This window comes from Nylanderia fulva, unplaced genomic scaffold, assembly GCF_048542155.1.
Source record: "Nylanderia fulva isolate GAGA-0341 unplaced genomic scaffold, ASM4854215v1 Scaffold20, whole genome shotgun sequence".
Lineage (NCBI taxonomy): Eukaryota > Metazoa > Arthropoda > Insecta > Hymenoptera > Formicidae > Nylanderia > Nylanderia fulva.
In genome coordinates this window covers 217,949-231,877 of record NW_028190264.1, presented here as the reverse complement: position 1 = coordinate 231,877, position 13,929 = coordinate 217,949, and the positions used below count along the sequence as shown (strand labels likewise).

The 13,929-nt window shown below is 34.6% G+C and overlaps 5 protein-coding genes across 6 annotated transcripts in view; 3 read left to right on the top strand and 2 right to left on the bottom strand.

Moving 5' to 3' along the window:
• Nucleotides 1-897: 897 nt before the first annotated feature.
• Nucleotides 898-2,667, top strand: LOC114944212 (40-kDa huntingtin-associated protein). The gene is made up of 7 exons (XM_029320017.2): nucleotides 898-1,263; nucleotides 1,336-1,382; nucleotides 1,470-1,672; nucleotides 1,771-1,972; nucleotides 2,078-2,180; nucleotides 2,259-2,377; nucleotides 2,475-2,667. The coding sequence occupies exons 1-7, from the start codon at nucleotides 1,181-1,183 to the stop codon at nucleotides 2,642-2,644; spliced, it is 927 nt and encodes a 308-aa protein (XP_029175850.1). The 5' UTR covers nucleotides 898-1,180; the 3' UTR covers nucleotides 2,645-2,667.
• LOC114944210 (UDP-glucose 4-epimerase) lies at nucleotides 2,659-7,193 on the top strand. 2 transcript variants are annotated; one of them, XM_029320015.2, is made up of 7 exons: nucleotides 2,659-3,236; nucleotides 4,494-4,754; nucleotides 5,046-5,159; nucleotides 5,238-5,414; nucleotides 5,698-5,878; nucleotides 6,531-6,812; nucleotides 7,033-7,193. In XM_029320015.2, exons 1-7 carry the CDS (start codon nucleotides 3,081-3,083, stop codon nucleotides 7,125-7,127), a joined length of 1,266 nt encoding a protein of 421 aa, XP_029175848.2. In that variant the 5' UTR covers nucleotides 2,659-3,080; the 3' UTR covers nucleotides 7,128-7,193. The 2 variants fall into 2 exon arrangements, with proteins under 2 accessions (XP_029175848.2, XP_085338485.1); XM_085482359.1 differs by lacking the exon at nucleotides 2,659-3,236 and adding an exon at nucleotides 3,964-4,296.
• On the bottom strand, nucleotides 5,649-9,723 carry Mettl4 (Methyltransferase like 4). The gene is made up of 7 exons (XM_085482360.1): nucleotides 8,598-9,723; nucleotides 8,167-8,531; nucleotides 7,767-7,941; nucleotides 7,510-7,681; nucleotides 7,207-7,440; nucleotides 6,500-6,655; nucleotides 5,649-5,860 (listed from the first exon to the last, which is right to left on the bottom strand). The coding sequence occupies exons 1-5, from the start codon at nucleotides 8,874-8,876 to the stop codon at nucleotides 7,247-7,249; spliced, it is 1,185 nt and encodes a 394-aa protein (XP_085338486.1). The 5' UTR covers nucleotides 8,877-9,723; the 3' UTR covers nucleotides 5,649-5,860; nucleotides 6,500-6,655; nucleotides 7,207-7,246.
• Prx6a (Peroxiredoxin 6a) lies at nucleotides 9,442-12,068 on the top strand. Its single transcript, XM_029320018.2, has 5 exons — nucleotides 9,442-9,665; nucleotides 10,401-10,557; nucleotides 10,665-10,885; nucleotides 10,978-11,050; nucleotides 11,163-12,068. The coding sequence occupies exons 1-5, from the start codon at nucleotides 9,580-9,582 to the stop codon at nucleotides 11,295-11,297; spliced, it is 672 nt and encodes a 223-aa protein (XP_029175851.1). The 5' UTR covers nucleotides 9,442-9,579; the 3' UTR covers nucleotides 11,298-12,068.
• The window catches only part of kis (chromodomain helicase DNA binding protein kismet), a 28,758-nt gene continuing 26,722 nt past the window's right edge, over nucleotides 11,894-13,929 (bottom strand). The window contains 1 exon segment of the mRNA XM_029320007.2: nucleotides 11,894-13,928. Coding sequence (XP_029175840.2) covers nucleotides 13,689-13,928 — 240 coding nt within the window. The 3' untranslated portion in view covers nucleotides 11,894-13,688.

The following is a 13,929-nucleotide window of genomic DNA, read 5'->3' as shown; positions in this document are numbered from 1 at the left end:
GCCTCCTCCTCCTGCTCCTCGTGCCTCGACTCGTCTCTTCGTGACGAAAAGCGAAGGCTCGTCTCGCGTCACATCTCGTCGCCCACCATCGGGCCACCGCGACACGGCTGCACGACAGCTGCACAACAACACCGCTGTGCCCCGAAAATATCGACGTCCATGTCTGCGCTGTGTCCCCCTTAAACTTAAGCTGCTGCTGCTGCTGCTGGTCGAACGATTGCGAGAGCCGCGATGAGCGGCGGCGGCACTGGCTCGCCAGACAAATCGATATCCTGTTAAATCGCCAGCCAGAGGCCACCCCAGCCTTAGCCTGCCTGGCGCTTATTAAATTACACCTGCCTGCACGCGGCGCGGCCGACGCGACGACGGATTCTGACGGTGACTGGCTGCGGCGGCGGCGTGTGTGTCGGGAGACGCGATGTCGTCGCACTCACTCTCTCTCTCTCTCTCTCTTTCTCTTTCTTCCTTTCTTTCTTTCTCGGGAGATTCCGAGAAACCGACGACGGAGAGCCTCCACGAGAGCGCGGCCGCCCCCTTTCTCGCTTTCTTCCTCTTCCTCGGCACGATTATCGCGACCGCATGATTTTTTTTTCTCACCCTTCTTCTCCTCCTCGCCCACGGCCCCCGAAAACACAACAGAAAACAGCGACGGGGCGATGATAATCCCGCCTGGGAATGGGAGCAACAAGAGCCACCGAGGGACACGGCCGAAAGCGCCGCCTGGTGCCCCCTGGCCGCTAGCGCGCCAGCGCCATCTGGCGGCGCCCGCCCGAAGCTAGAACTGTCAAATCTGACGTATCAGCGGAGCGCGCGTGCGCGCCGCCCAGTGCGCGTGCGCGCGCCATCGACCGATGACGCGTGACAGCTCGCGGCTCGGGTTAGGTCGGCGCGTCAGGGGGCATTGATGTTTTTACGTTTCTCTAATTATTTTCTAATCTATGACGCGCAAGCCTGATTGAGCGAGATTTTTGCAGTCGGTACTGCAGCGCTCCTTCTTCGGTTGTTTGTTTATTTTCTATCATTATATATATATAATTATTATTGTCTCGGAGAGACGAATAAAAATTAGAAATACATCCTGATTGAATCTGCGGGGTTGGATGAAAAAAAAGAACTGACAGGAAGAATTAGTTTATATAGTCGAAAGAAAGAAAAAAATGTAGATTATGAATTATTAAGTATGGCCCATATTAATCACGATCAAGGAATGGAGCATGTGGACTTTTTAACAAAATTTCACAATATTTCGAATAAATTGAAGAAGTGGGTTATTTGAAATATATTTAATTACAAGTTTTTATATGTGACAGTGATTTATTTATATTAATCTTTTAGACGTTTCCTGAGGAAGCCAAACGTTTCGGAGGCATGCGATCAATTTAGTGAGTATTTATTTGTTATAATATGCGCGCATTAATTTTTAATTATATTAGAAGAGCAACGTGTAGAAGGAAGTGTTTATTTTTTAGGTGCTTTAGCCACTGAATGCGAACAGAAAGAATTGTGGCAATATGCAGGTTTGTGTTGGTTGGCGGCTGCCAGATGTCAAGGTACATTAGAAAATGCCTCTTCTGAAATAAATCTTCTGATAAAAGCGGGACGGCAATTCCTTGTAGCTGAGAAAAAAGACAACGATATAGGGTGTCCCTCTATAGGACAAGAAAATATACAGGTTTTTATATGAATTTATATGAATATAAATTCAAAGACACAAAGTAAAAAATAAAGGGTATAAAATAAGCAAAAATATATATCTTTCATACATTCCAGGCAGCTGTGAGTTGTTTCGGTCACTCTATGGCAAGATGCAGCAACCAACCAGGATTCAATACAATTTCTGCAGGTCTATCAGTGGAACTAGCATTAGCATTGGGCCCAGGTCCTGCTGGTATTCAACAGTTGCGGAAAGCAATTGATATATTTCCCACATCAAAAGCTATCAATACTTTAGTGTCTTTTCATATAAACCAAGGTATCTATTTTGTCCTACTTTCTTATCATATTTTTTAGTAATTATAAGTATAAAGTAATTTATATTTTTCCTTATGTATAGAGTCTTTTAATTTTATCTTTATAGGAGATTATGTAGCTGCACTACAGATTCTTAACGAATATGTAGAATTTGCGGAAGCTTGCGTTGTGGCAGGTGCCAGAGGAAATTACAATGCTATTTTACATAGGTATTGTAATAATCATTTTGCAAAAATATATTTAACAATCAAATATATATATAATATAATAAAGTCGATGATTTATAGGTGCGAGGTGACGCGAGTACTTTTACTACTCATTCTTCAGCCATCGCCGCAAAGACTAACACCCTCCCTCGCCCAAGTTCTCGAAAAATATGCATGGGCCGAAGAGAATGTAAATAATAGTACGTAATAGACCTGAATTGTGGCTATTTCAAACTTTACAAAAATTATGTAATAAATACGTTTAATATTATTAAGTTAACTTTTTGTCTTTTCCAGATCTCAATATGAGCGAGGATGAACTATTGTTGCTGCAATCCCTGGTATTAGCCTGCCAGTCTCACGATCATCAAGCAGTATTGGAACTCGAGAGCGAATTGTATCCTTACTTTGACACGGAGCAAAAGGAATTGTTACATAAATTGATCCAAGTACTATCGACGCAGTAAATATATACTAAAAAATGAAACGAGGGAGTCGTGCTCGACTAATTTTTGCCCGGAATTTCATTCATCGCAGACCTCTTCGTGATTTCACATCGTAGTGTACAGTCTACCGAGATCAAAGATCAGGAGAGGAGCCGATGGAAGGAGGATTGCCAGTCTTTTTCTTTCATTTCTGCGCGATTACATTATTAGTCGCCTCGAAACAGGTTCCTAAGCTCTTAAGCTCTTGCGCAACCGAGACGAACCGCGCTTCGAATCCAGGAGTAGTGTCGAAATACGGAATCTGCGTTGAACGATGGCTCGCCTCTGGTGATCTCCTGATCGCGGAAAAGGCAGGAGAGGCGCGCGATGTGAAAGGAGGAGGAACTCTTTAGATGAGAATCGTAGAGCGAAGGACGAGGCTGGAAGGAAGGGCGTATATAAAAGTGTGCGTGCCGGTATGGCATCGCGAAGGAGGGGATGTCTCGGCGCGTCCCGTGATACAATAAGGTCCCCTGTTCCTTCTACGGCTTCTACTCTCAGTCATCGCGCAAGTGTCTCCAGAGTTCTTCAATCGCGTTCCATTCAATCGTTCGATCTTAAGTCCTGCACCGAGGTAACGATCTCTTCTTTTATTCCATATTCTCTAGAGCGAGTCCTTTTTTTGAATCCTATAAAGCGAAAGCAAATATAAATTGTGAGTATAAAAATGCGCCAAGATGCTCCTCGACTGTTTTTTTATTCAGACTCGCAACAAGGATCTTCGAGTCTTTCGTAATCAGCTTCAAGGACGCCAATTAATTTCTCAATTTAAAAGTCAAGGTTTATAGAAAGAGTTTATAGAAATAGAACCGCATTCCAAAAGAAATTATTTTATATTAATCAGAGCTAATACGAGCTGATTGAATCGCGTTTTATTTTGTTTGATAAAATATAAATATAAAATAAAATAAAAAATAAATAAAATAAAAATAAAAATATGTAAAATATAATGTAAAATATAAATATTTTTTTGTGCATTTACTAGTGGTTTATTATAAATGAAAATTTTTTTCGATGTGAAGATCGAATATATTTAGAAATATATTTTGAAGGCTGAATAAATGTCTATAATAATTGTATATTTTTATTATAAGAATTTAATTACAAATTTGAGTAATTTCTGGACATATCTATCTTATGATTGCATTCGAAAATATATGAGAGTTTATACACACTTTCGATTATTATTACATCTTTCATTGTCTGGATTATAGTCTTAAAATTTAAAAAAGAGATATTTAAAAAATTTAAATATAAAATTTCAAAATTATTTTTATTTTCAATTTTAAAATCTCTTAATTTTATGCAGATGCAATTTTTTTTACACCTTTGTCATATATATCTTTTATTGTCCAAATTATAATCTTGTACAATTCGCGAGATATTTAAAAAATTAAAATGTTAAAAAGTTTCCAATTTAAAAAAAATCAAATCCTAATTTTTTTTACATAGATGCAGATTTTTTTATGCGTTTGTTATAATACGCATCTTTTTCCATTCCTTTTTCTTTTATCCAAGACACTACTGAGATATACCGCTACAATGATTTATCACGTGTTTCGGTGACCTTGAACTCTCTTTGCTCACTTGCACGAAGGTGAATGCCCCAGGCACCTGCACTCTTCGGCTCGCAAGTGTGTGCATTTCCATAGGAATCAAAGTCTGACCTATGTATTTATCTTTCTCAAAGAGTCTAAGAATCATTTATCTACTCAAGAAATATATTTATAAAAGAAATTAATTATATTATAAATATTTAATTATATATACATCTTTGTATAAAGCGAAATACTTACGGAATCAATATTAAAAATTCAATTTTCTCGTCTAGCCAGAAGAGAGAAAAATGACCGGGGACTGGAGGACCATTTTCGTAACCGGAGGCGCCGGTTACATCGGCAGTCATTGCATCGTCGAGCTCTTGGAGTGCGGATACGACGTGGTGGCGATAGACAACTTCGCGAATAGCGTCACGGAAACCGATGGCGAATCCGCGGCTCTCAAGAGAGTCGAGAAAATAACTGGGAAAAAGGTCACATTTTACAACTGCGATCTGCTGGACAAAGAAAAGCTCGAGATCATCTTCAGCAAGGTATACAGACTTCATTAACATTACATTTTGTATTATATATTTTCCACATATATAATACATATTCTATTATATTCTATTTTATTTTTGTTATATATAATTTTTTATTATATAATTTTTATTTAATTATTATTTATTACTGTATAATTTTTATTAACATATATATTTATTATTTATTTAATATATAATTTTTTGTTATATAATATGTAATTACAATCGCGTAGTTTTCGAATAAATTAAAAAAGCAATATATTTTAGCCACACGTGTATAAAAAAGTAATTTGTCATTTTCAGCACAAAATAGACTGCGTCATACATTTTGCGGCCATCAAAGCTGTCGGCGAATCTATGCAAGTTCCGCTTCATTACTATCGAAACAACATAATAGGAGCTATTAATTTGTTGGAGGTAAAAAGAAAATACATTACACACTTTTTTTGGATAATCTCTTCAAGAAGTCTGACACGTCGTCCTTTTCATTTGCAGGTGATGAAAGCGGCTGGATGTTTTCAGCTGGTATTCAGCAGCTCTTGCACAGTTTACGGCGAGCCTACAGAATTGCCTATCACAGAGACACACGAAACCGGAAATATCACCAATGTTTACGGACGAACGAAGTATTTTATCGAGGAGATATTGAAGGACATATCCAGAGCTGAAAAAGTTCGTACGCCCAAAAAGATCTCGAATTTACTCTTTCATATTCGTACGAATTATAGATAAAAGTTTACTCGTACTTGTGTAAAATATTATTGCAATATATATATATATATATATATATATATATATATATATATATATATATGAGTGTTTGCTCTCTAGATGACAAATATGTAAATCAAACTTTGCCTCAGTTTTATTTTTCTAGAAGAAATTATGTATTACCATGTGTTCCCGTTTGTGCATTTTTAAATGATTTTTATTGAAGATTTTTTTTCTTTGACAGAGCTGGAATATTATATCTTTGAGATACTTCAATCCAGTGGGTGCTCATTGTAGCGGGTTAATCGGTGAAGATCCGACGAAACCGTTTACGAATCTGATGCCGTACATCGCTCAGGTTGCTTTGAGACACAAACCGGAACTGGTTATATTTGGTGGCGATTATCCTACAAATGACGGCACAGGTACTGATATTATCTTGACTCATCAAATATGAAATAAGTATCGATATACAATTTAGGAGTATATACAGAGTGTCCTATAGGAAATTGCTGAAACTAATCAACTGTCATTTTTTTATGCATGCAGTTACTGAGAAAATAAAAATTGTGTTGAAAAGAGGAAAGTCTACAATTTTTTAATGGATATAAATAAAATATTTGTATACCAGTTTATTTTATTGAAAAAAGTGCTAATAATCACATATATAAACTAATGATAAATATTTTAGAAGTGTGTACCATTTGAATTCATACAAATTTCTGTCATTTTTTATGTTATTGACAATCCTTTTAATAGCTGCTATTAAATCTGGCACTGTTGAAAATATTTATCATTAGTTTATGTGATTATTAGCATTTCTTTCATTACTTTTTATCAATAAAATAAACCGATATACAAACATTTTATTTATGTCCATTAAAAACTGTAGACTTTCCTCTTTTCAACACAATTTTTGTTTTCTCAATAACTGCATGCATAAAAAAATGAAGCTGATTAATTTCAATAATTTGTTATGGAACACCCTGTGCAATTTAGGAGTATATATTTGTGGACTATATAATCTGTGTATAACGTAATCTTACCAGGAGTTTCATGTTCCTTTTCCTTTCACAGGTGTTCGTGATTACATTCACGTTATGGATCTAGCAGCAGGTCATGTAGCGGCGTTAAACGCTTTGCATAAGCAGCATCTTAGGTTGAAAATTTACAACTTAGGAACTGGCAATGGCGTAACTGTACTGGAATTGATAAAAACGTTTGAGAAGGTCACCGGCACTACCGTGCCTTATGTTATGAAAGAGAGAAGAGAGGGAGACATCGTATCCATGTATGCTAATACAGATTTGGCGAAGAAAGAATTGGGATGGACAGCAAAATACAATGTTGAGCAAATGTGTAAGTAACAAAATTTTAAAAGGACCTCACACCAAATATATAGAATTTTGGCTATCCAATATTTAGCTTTGAAGGTATTACATCTTTTGTTCAGCAGGACATAAGCTACAATATGGGAAAAAAAATAACAGCCAATTCCACTAAAAGCCAAAATCCTATGTATTTGATGCAAGATCTTTTCAGCTTAGCAATGTGTCTAATGAATAACGAATAAATACAGGTCAAGATTTTTGGAGGTGGCAAATGATGAATCCGCATGGTTATCGAACTTCGATAAAAAACGGTATAAACGAACATCTGAATAATTCATCGTAATGATAATCGAATTGTATCAAAGAACATTTGTGCAAATAATTTATAATAAAGGCTCAATACAAATTATCTTATAACTTACATATTTATAATATCTACAGCTCTTTTTTTATGATTAATTTTTAATCTCTTTCGTTCTCGCTCCTTTTATATTCAGCATCACTTTCAGCTCTCTTGCTTTCATCCAGAATTTCATAGAGCGACAAATGTTGAAATTTTAAAATTTCCAAACCCCAACTCGTCCATCCTGGTAATAGATATCTTGCAAAAATTTCTAAACATTTTGGCTCATTTGGGAGATACTCCTTTATGATTTCTAAACATACAAGTAAATTTTTTTGATTGCAAAATATTATATTTTTAAATTTTTAGATTATATTTATACCTGTAAGAGGTGGTTTATGAGAATGCACTGCACTAGGTACACTGATCATCAGCTTGCCATCAGGAATGTTCACTTTGTTATCCTCTAATGCAGATCCTAATATCAATGTTTCAAAAGGTTGCTTTCCCGGCGCCGAATTAAAATTACAAATTGTATCACCTGCTTGTGTTACCTAAAATGACATTTTGTTAAATGTTTGCTGAATTTACATTTACATTGTGTTAGATAAAAACTGTATTATAAGAGACATCGCTTACTTTGATCCAATACCATTTAGCTCTATAAGTAATGCCCCAGGATGGAAATATTTCATTAAAGATACTATTCAAATTATTCGATGAATTAGTACACCATATAGCCACAATACCATTTGCATGTAATAATTTTCTTATTGGTATTTTGATCAATTCCTCATTGTACATCATTTTGTAACTACAAAAAAGAGCAAACATTTCTCATAAAATGCAATCAAAAGTTATATATATATGCTTATCTTTCTCATTTGAGATTAGACAAGTTAAATTCAAAATATAAATATAACATAAATATTAAATTTAAATTTAAATATAAAATATAAACATTAAATTTAAATATAAAATAAGTTATCTTTTCATAAATACACTAAAAATTTTTTTCTATTAATTTATACGTAATTACCTAGCTTCAGCAAATTTCATTTTCTTTCTTCTGATTGACTTATTCCACCAGGGTGGATCCAATAATATAAAATCATACTGATTGTTCAGTTCCATCTTCTTTTCTATATCTCTCACATCATAAGAATAAAATGTACATTTTTTCGGAAATACATATTTCTTATTATTAGCTTCAGATATGACAGCATTATTTGTATCATTGGATCCATACAGATTCTCATCCTTGAGACAATAAGTATCCTGATAAAATTTCTGTGATGCTAAGCGTGCAGCTTCATTGTTATCCAGAGAAATATTTCTATTAAAGAGTCCTCTCCTCTTCGCAGTAGACATCATTGCATTGAATGTTTGTTTAACATGATCAACCTGTAAAAATTAATTTTATAAGAGATCTGTACGACATGATAAGAGAAATGATTTATTTAAACCTACTTCCTCCAAATCTCTTTCTGGCAATAATTGTGAACGCTTCCTCTTTTTTTTACTATGCGACACAGCATCATCCTGAAGAATTTGTGCAATTTGATTTGGCCTCAAATACTGAGAATTAATCTCGAATATCATTTCATTGAAAATTAAAGAGCAGATTCTACTCTCATTCAAGACTACTCTTTCATAAATCTCATTGAGATATTGTAAGTGAGATAAAATCCAGCCCTCTTCGCTACTAAGAAGGACACTCATATTTGACACATACACTGTCATACACATGTGCACATAATATTTATCGTATCAGATTGCATTTTACAACACATCTTACGTTTATATGTTAAATCATTAGTTCTATTGTGCCTTACCGCACTGCATTTCATCAATCCAATATTTGACATAGGTATTTGACAGTTCGAGTAAGGACAGAGTGTATATAATTATTTACAGATTGCATCTTATGGCACATCTCACGTTTATATGTCAATTTAAATTACTTTATTGCACTGCATTTTATCAATCCAAAATTTGACAGGTATTTGACAGGTCGAATAAGGACAGAGTGTGTATATATATAATTATTTACATACAGATTGCATCTTATGACACATCTCACGTTTAATTCACGTTTATCTGTCAAATCATTACTTTATTGCACTGCATTATATCAATCCAATATTTGACAGGTATTTGACAGTTGGAGTAAAGAGAGTAAATTAATTATTTACATACACCAATGCGTACATATGTCATTTTCTATACGTACACGTGGATTCGTACGCGTGCATTTATTCGAAAAATCTATGCATAATGCGCAATTGCATGCAAATTCGATCCTTCGATATTATTGGTCGCCGTTTGCCGGCTCGTCCTTCTCCTCCTTCGCTCTCCTTTGATAAACACGCGCCGACGAGAGAAGAGTTTACAGAAAACGGATTTTTTTTTATCGTTGCAAAAAAGAAAATTGCACCTCCAAGGACGCACGATGGTCCTCCTAGGCGAAATATTTCCGGACTTCACCGCGGACACGCAATTAGGCACTATTAAATTTCACGAGTGGCTGGGCGATTCGTAAATATCTTTTTTGCAATATTATAACCTATTATGTTATAACCTAAACTCTCTCCATCTCTATTTGTAGAAAAGTATTGATTGAATATATATATATACACACATGTACAATAGATATATACTCGAGATATATACATATAAATATTTAAGCATTCACACATCTTACTTATCTGTCATTTGAAATTATATTTAGTGTGCGATTAATAAATTAATCTGTCAAAAAAGCTTGTATTTTATATATATTATTTTTATTTTATTTTATATATAATTAAATTATTTTATATGTATGTATATATATATATATTTTTTTTTTTTTTTTATTTGCAAGAAATCGTAATTTGTGATATGTGAATTATATAACTGATAAATATTATATGTTCGTATTTTATATATATTATTTTATTTTATTATTATTTTATATAATATATATTATTTTATATGTATGTATATGTAGTCTTTTTTCAGAAATTTTTTATTTTACATTTTTATTTGCAAGAAATCGTAATTTGTGATATGTGAATTATATAACTGATAAATATTATATGTTCGTATTTTATATATATTATTTTATTTTATTATTATTTTATATAATATATATTATTTTATATGTATGTATATGTAGTCTTTTTTCAGAAATTTTTTATTTTACATTTTTATTTGCAAGAAATTATCACTTGTGATATGTGAATTATGTAATGAGTAAAATTACATTAATCTGCTTTCTCCTGAAAATAGATGGGGCATTTTATTCTCTCATCCCAATGATTTCACACCAGTCTGCACAACTGAATTGGCACGGGTTGCAAAACTGATGCCTGAATTTAGGAGATTAGGTGTGAAGGTAATCGCATTGTCCTGTAACACAGTTGAGTCCCATCGTAAATGGATAAAGGTTTGTATAATTTGCAATTTTAAGTAATATTTAATATTAAATTTATATTTGTAAGAAATCAAAATATGTGTATATATTAATATTGAGGATAAAAAACATTATTACAGGATATAAAAAGTTACGGCGAGATAACAGATGAGGAATTTCCATATCCGATAATAGAGGATCAAACTAGGAAGCTCGCTACAGCATTGGGAATGTTGGATCCTGCAGAAATAGACAGTCAGACTGGATTACCCATGTCGGCGCGAGCTGTGTTTATAATTGATCCAGTGAAAAAGATGCGACTATCAATTTTATATCCAGCCACTACTGGTCGCAATTTTGAGTAAGAACCATCTCTACTTCATATATGATAAATAAAATATTTTTTGTGTAAAAAAAACTGTGCGATTAAAATTTCACATTCTTGATTTTCAGTGAAATAATAAGGGTGATCGAGTCTCTTCAGCTTACAGAAAAGTATAAAGTAGCAACTCCTGTAGATTGGAGGGTAGGTTTTAAGACAATTTAATCTTGTCCCTTTTATCAAAGATATTAATTTTTCATAATTAAATCCTTGAATACGACTTATTAACGGTGATTAAGTTTGTCCAATATTTCAGAAAGGAGACGACGTAATGATTGATCCAAGTGTATCGGACAGTGAGGCCAAAGCTTCTTACAATGATATTAAAACTGTGATGGTGCCTTCTGGCAAAACGTACCTGCGTATTGTGCCACAACCTATAGATGCGTAAAAGAAAACCTGTGCACTGTCGTTAATAATACTGCAATTCATTCTTGGCAGAGAAAAATTTTCATCAGAATATGGGAGTTCCATTTATTCACATGCACACACGCATGTGCATATATATAGATATATATATATGTTTATGTCATACCTGGAGAAGAACAGGCTAAAAACACATTAAGTCACAGTTCAGTGACGCTAAAAAAATAAAAATAAAGAAAATGTTCTATATATTTTCAAAGAAGCTATATTAAAATTCAAACTCTGCACGAGCCATTATTTGTATGATATAAATGTTCCATTTATGCTGTCTTAAGAGATAAGCCGTTCAATATTTTCTTATTATACATTAAATATAATATATAATATATAATATATATTAATGCAACATGTATTAATATAATATATATTATATATTATCGAACAATAATATTATAATATTATTGATATTATATATGCTCCATATATTTAGATTTTATCTAAGACTCTTCTAAGAAGCTATTATTAGAAAGACGTGACAATATTTCTTTTCTACATGCGAGAAAAATCAATATTTACATCACCAGCTTGGTTGACATAAATCAAAGATTTGTATTCTTAGTATTTGCAAACAACAAAAGAAGCTGTTTATTATTTCACCTAATGTAATTAAAAGTACACTGCGTTATATACATTTTCTTTTCCAAGTACATTGCTTACTGTCTCTAGGCATAATGTGTATAATATTTACATTCTTGTTATTTTATTAAGTTATTACTATAAATGTTTTTCTACATTACGATTATATTTCATTCTTGTGTTTCTTGCTTTATGCGCAATAGCGAGTACATAATTTTATATTTCATATATAAAACAGTCCCTGATCAAAATCAATAAGATTTATATATATATATATATTAGTATAAGATAAGAAATTTAACAAAATTATACCTTTATCATATCGTTTATTATTACGCAATTAAAAATTAATTACTACACAAAGTATCGAATCGTAAAATACTATCATATATGTAATTATACAGCCTTATTTGAGAGACCCTTCTCCCTCGCATACCTGTTCACTATCATACTGCCGTTAATAATACCGCAGTTCATCCTTGGCAGAGAGAAACCATCTCCATCCGAATACAGGAGTTCCATTTATTCACACGCACATACACACGCATGCGTACATACACACATTGGAGAAATTGAATTGAAAGCTACTGGCAGATACTGCCAAAATCCGTAGCCCCCTTTCGATGCACTTGTGCTTAATTAATCTGTTTCGAAGCAACCACTTTCTTTCCATGTTTCACAAAGAATCGCTGATCATCGTCGAACAGGGAATCATCTATATATATATATATATAGATATATATAAATATATATATACATATATATAGATATATATAAATATATATATATATATATATATATATATATATGTATGTATGTATGTATGTATGTATATATGTATATAAATATATATAGATAGATTTTCGTTGTGCGAACAATGTCGAGTCAGTGTGGAATAAAAAAATCTAGGCAGTGAGCGAGTGTCCATGATTTTTTCTATTTTCATCCTCCTCATCAGACCACCTGAAGCTTCTCCAAGTGATCCTTCCTTACTTCCAGCAACGCAGGATGATCCCTCTTGATTCATTCGCCAGTCACATGCCTCTTCCATATTTTGTTTCTATTTTCTTTCTCCTCGTCAGGTTACCTGAAACTTCTCCAAGTGATTTCAGCAACGCAGGACGATTATTCACCAGTCACATGACTATTATCTTGCTGGTGCATCTCCTCTTCCATTTTTTTTTCTATTTTCCTTCTCCTCTTCAGGCTACCTGAAGCTTCTCCAAGTGATTTCAGCAACGCAGAACGATCCTCTTTGACTATTCTTGCTGTTGCATCTCCTCTTCCATTTTTTCCTATTTTCTGCCTCCTCGATAGGCTACCTGAAGCTTCTCCAAGTGATTTCAGCAACGCAGAACGATCCTTCTTGACTTCTTCGCCAGTCACGTGACTACTATCTCGCTGTTGCATCTCCTCTTCCATTTTTTCCTATTTTCTGCCTCCTCGATAGACTACCTGAAGCTTCTCCAAGTGATTTCAGCAACGCAGGACGATCCTCCTTGACTTCTTCGCCAGTCACGTGACTACTATCTCGCTGTTGCATCTCCTCTTCCATTTTTTTCCATTTGCCATCTCCTCGTCAGGCTACCTGAAGCTTCTGCAAGTGATCCTTCATTGCTTCGGCAACTCAGGACGATTCCTCTTGACTCATTCACCAGTCACGTGACTATTATCTTGCTGTTGCGTCTCTTCCATTCTTTCCTGCCTCTTCGTCAGGCTACCTGAAGCTTCTCTAAGTGGTCGCCCGTTGCTTCGGCAACGCGCGACGATCCCTCTTGACTCATTCACCAGCCACGTGACTGCTGTCCTGTTGTTGCTGCTCCGAGTGCTGCTGCATCTCGCCTTCCATCCGCGCCTGCCGTTCCGCGGCCGCTCGCGCCTGTCTACCTGCGCTCGACCTTAGGTTCTTCCGCTCAGGCGGCGGTTCCACGCTCAGTCGTTTTCCGCTGCGAGCCTTCTTCGTCTTAGGGTTGCCCTTTGCGTCCTCCTCCACCTCCGAGGCCGCAGGCTTGTTGCTACCT

What these genes read in the sequence shown, in the direction of transcription:
- LOC114944210 (XM_029320015.2), top strand. Translation starts at nt 3,081, where the DNA reads ATGGCATCGCGAAGGAGGGGATGTCTCGGCGCGTCCCGTGATACAATA. An exon ending in ATCTTAAGTCCTGCACCGAG is followed by an intron (nt 3,237 to 4,493) that starts GTAACGATCTCT and finishes TTTCTCGTCTAG; the next exon opens with CCAGAAGAGAGAAAAATGAC. An exon ending in GAGCTATTAATTTGTTGGAG is followed by an intron (nt 5,160 to 5,237) that starts GTAAAAAGAAAA and finishes TTTCATTTGCAG; the next exon opens with GTGATGAAAGCGGCTGGATG.
- Mettl4 (XM_085482360.1), bottom strand. Translation starts at nt 8,876, where the DNA reads ATGTGTATGACAGTGTATGTGTCAAATATGAGTGTCCTTCTTAGTAGC. An exon ending in CAGAAAGAGATTTGGAGGAA is followed by an intron (nt 8,532 to 8,597) that starts GTAGGTTTAAAT and finishes TAATTTTTACAG; the next exon opens with GTTGATCATGTTAAACAAAC. An exon ending in CTAAATGGTATTGGATCAAA is followed by an intron (nt 7,682 to 7,766) that starts GTAAGCGATGTC and finishes ATGTCATTTTAG; the next exon opens with GTAACACAAGCAGGTGATAC.
- Prx6a (XM_029320018.2), top strand. Translation starts at nt 9,580, where the DNA reads ATGGTCCTCCTAGGCGAAATATTTCCGGACTTCACCGCGGACACGCAA. An exon ending in CACGAGTGGCTGGGCGATTC is followed by an intron (nt 9,666 to 10,400) that starts GTAAATATCTTT and finishes TCCTGAAAATAG; the next exon opens with ATGGGGCATTTTATTCTCTC. An exon ending in CAACTCCTGTAGATTGGAGG is followed by an intron (nt 11,051 to 11,162) that starts GTAGGTTTTAAG and finishes CCAATATTTCAG; the next exon opens with AAAGGAGACGACGTAATGAT.
- LOC114944212 (XM_029320017.2), top strand. Translation starts at nt 1,181, where the DNA reads ATGGCCCATATTAATCACGATCAAGGAATGGAGCATGTGGACTTTTTA. An exon ending in GGAGGCATGCGATCAATTTA is followed by an intron (nt 1,383 to 1,469) that starts GTGAGTATTTAT and finishes TTTATTTTTTAG; the next exon opens with GTGCTTTAGCCACTGAATGC. An exon ending in TAGGACAAGAAAATATACAG is followed by an intron (nt 1,673 to 1,770) that starts GTTTTTATATGA and finishes CATACATTCCAG; the next exon opens with GCAGCTGTGAGTTGTTTCGG.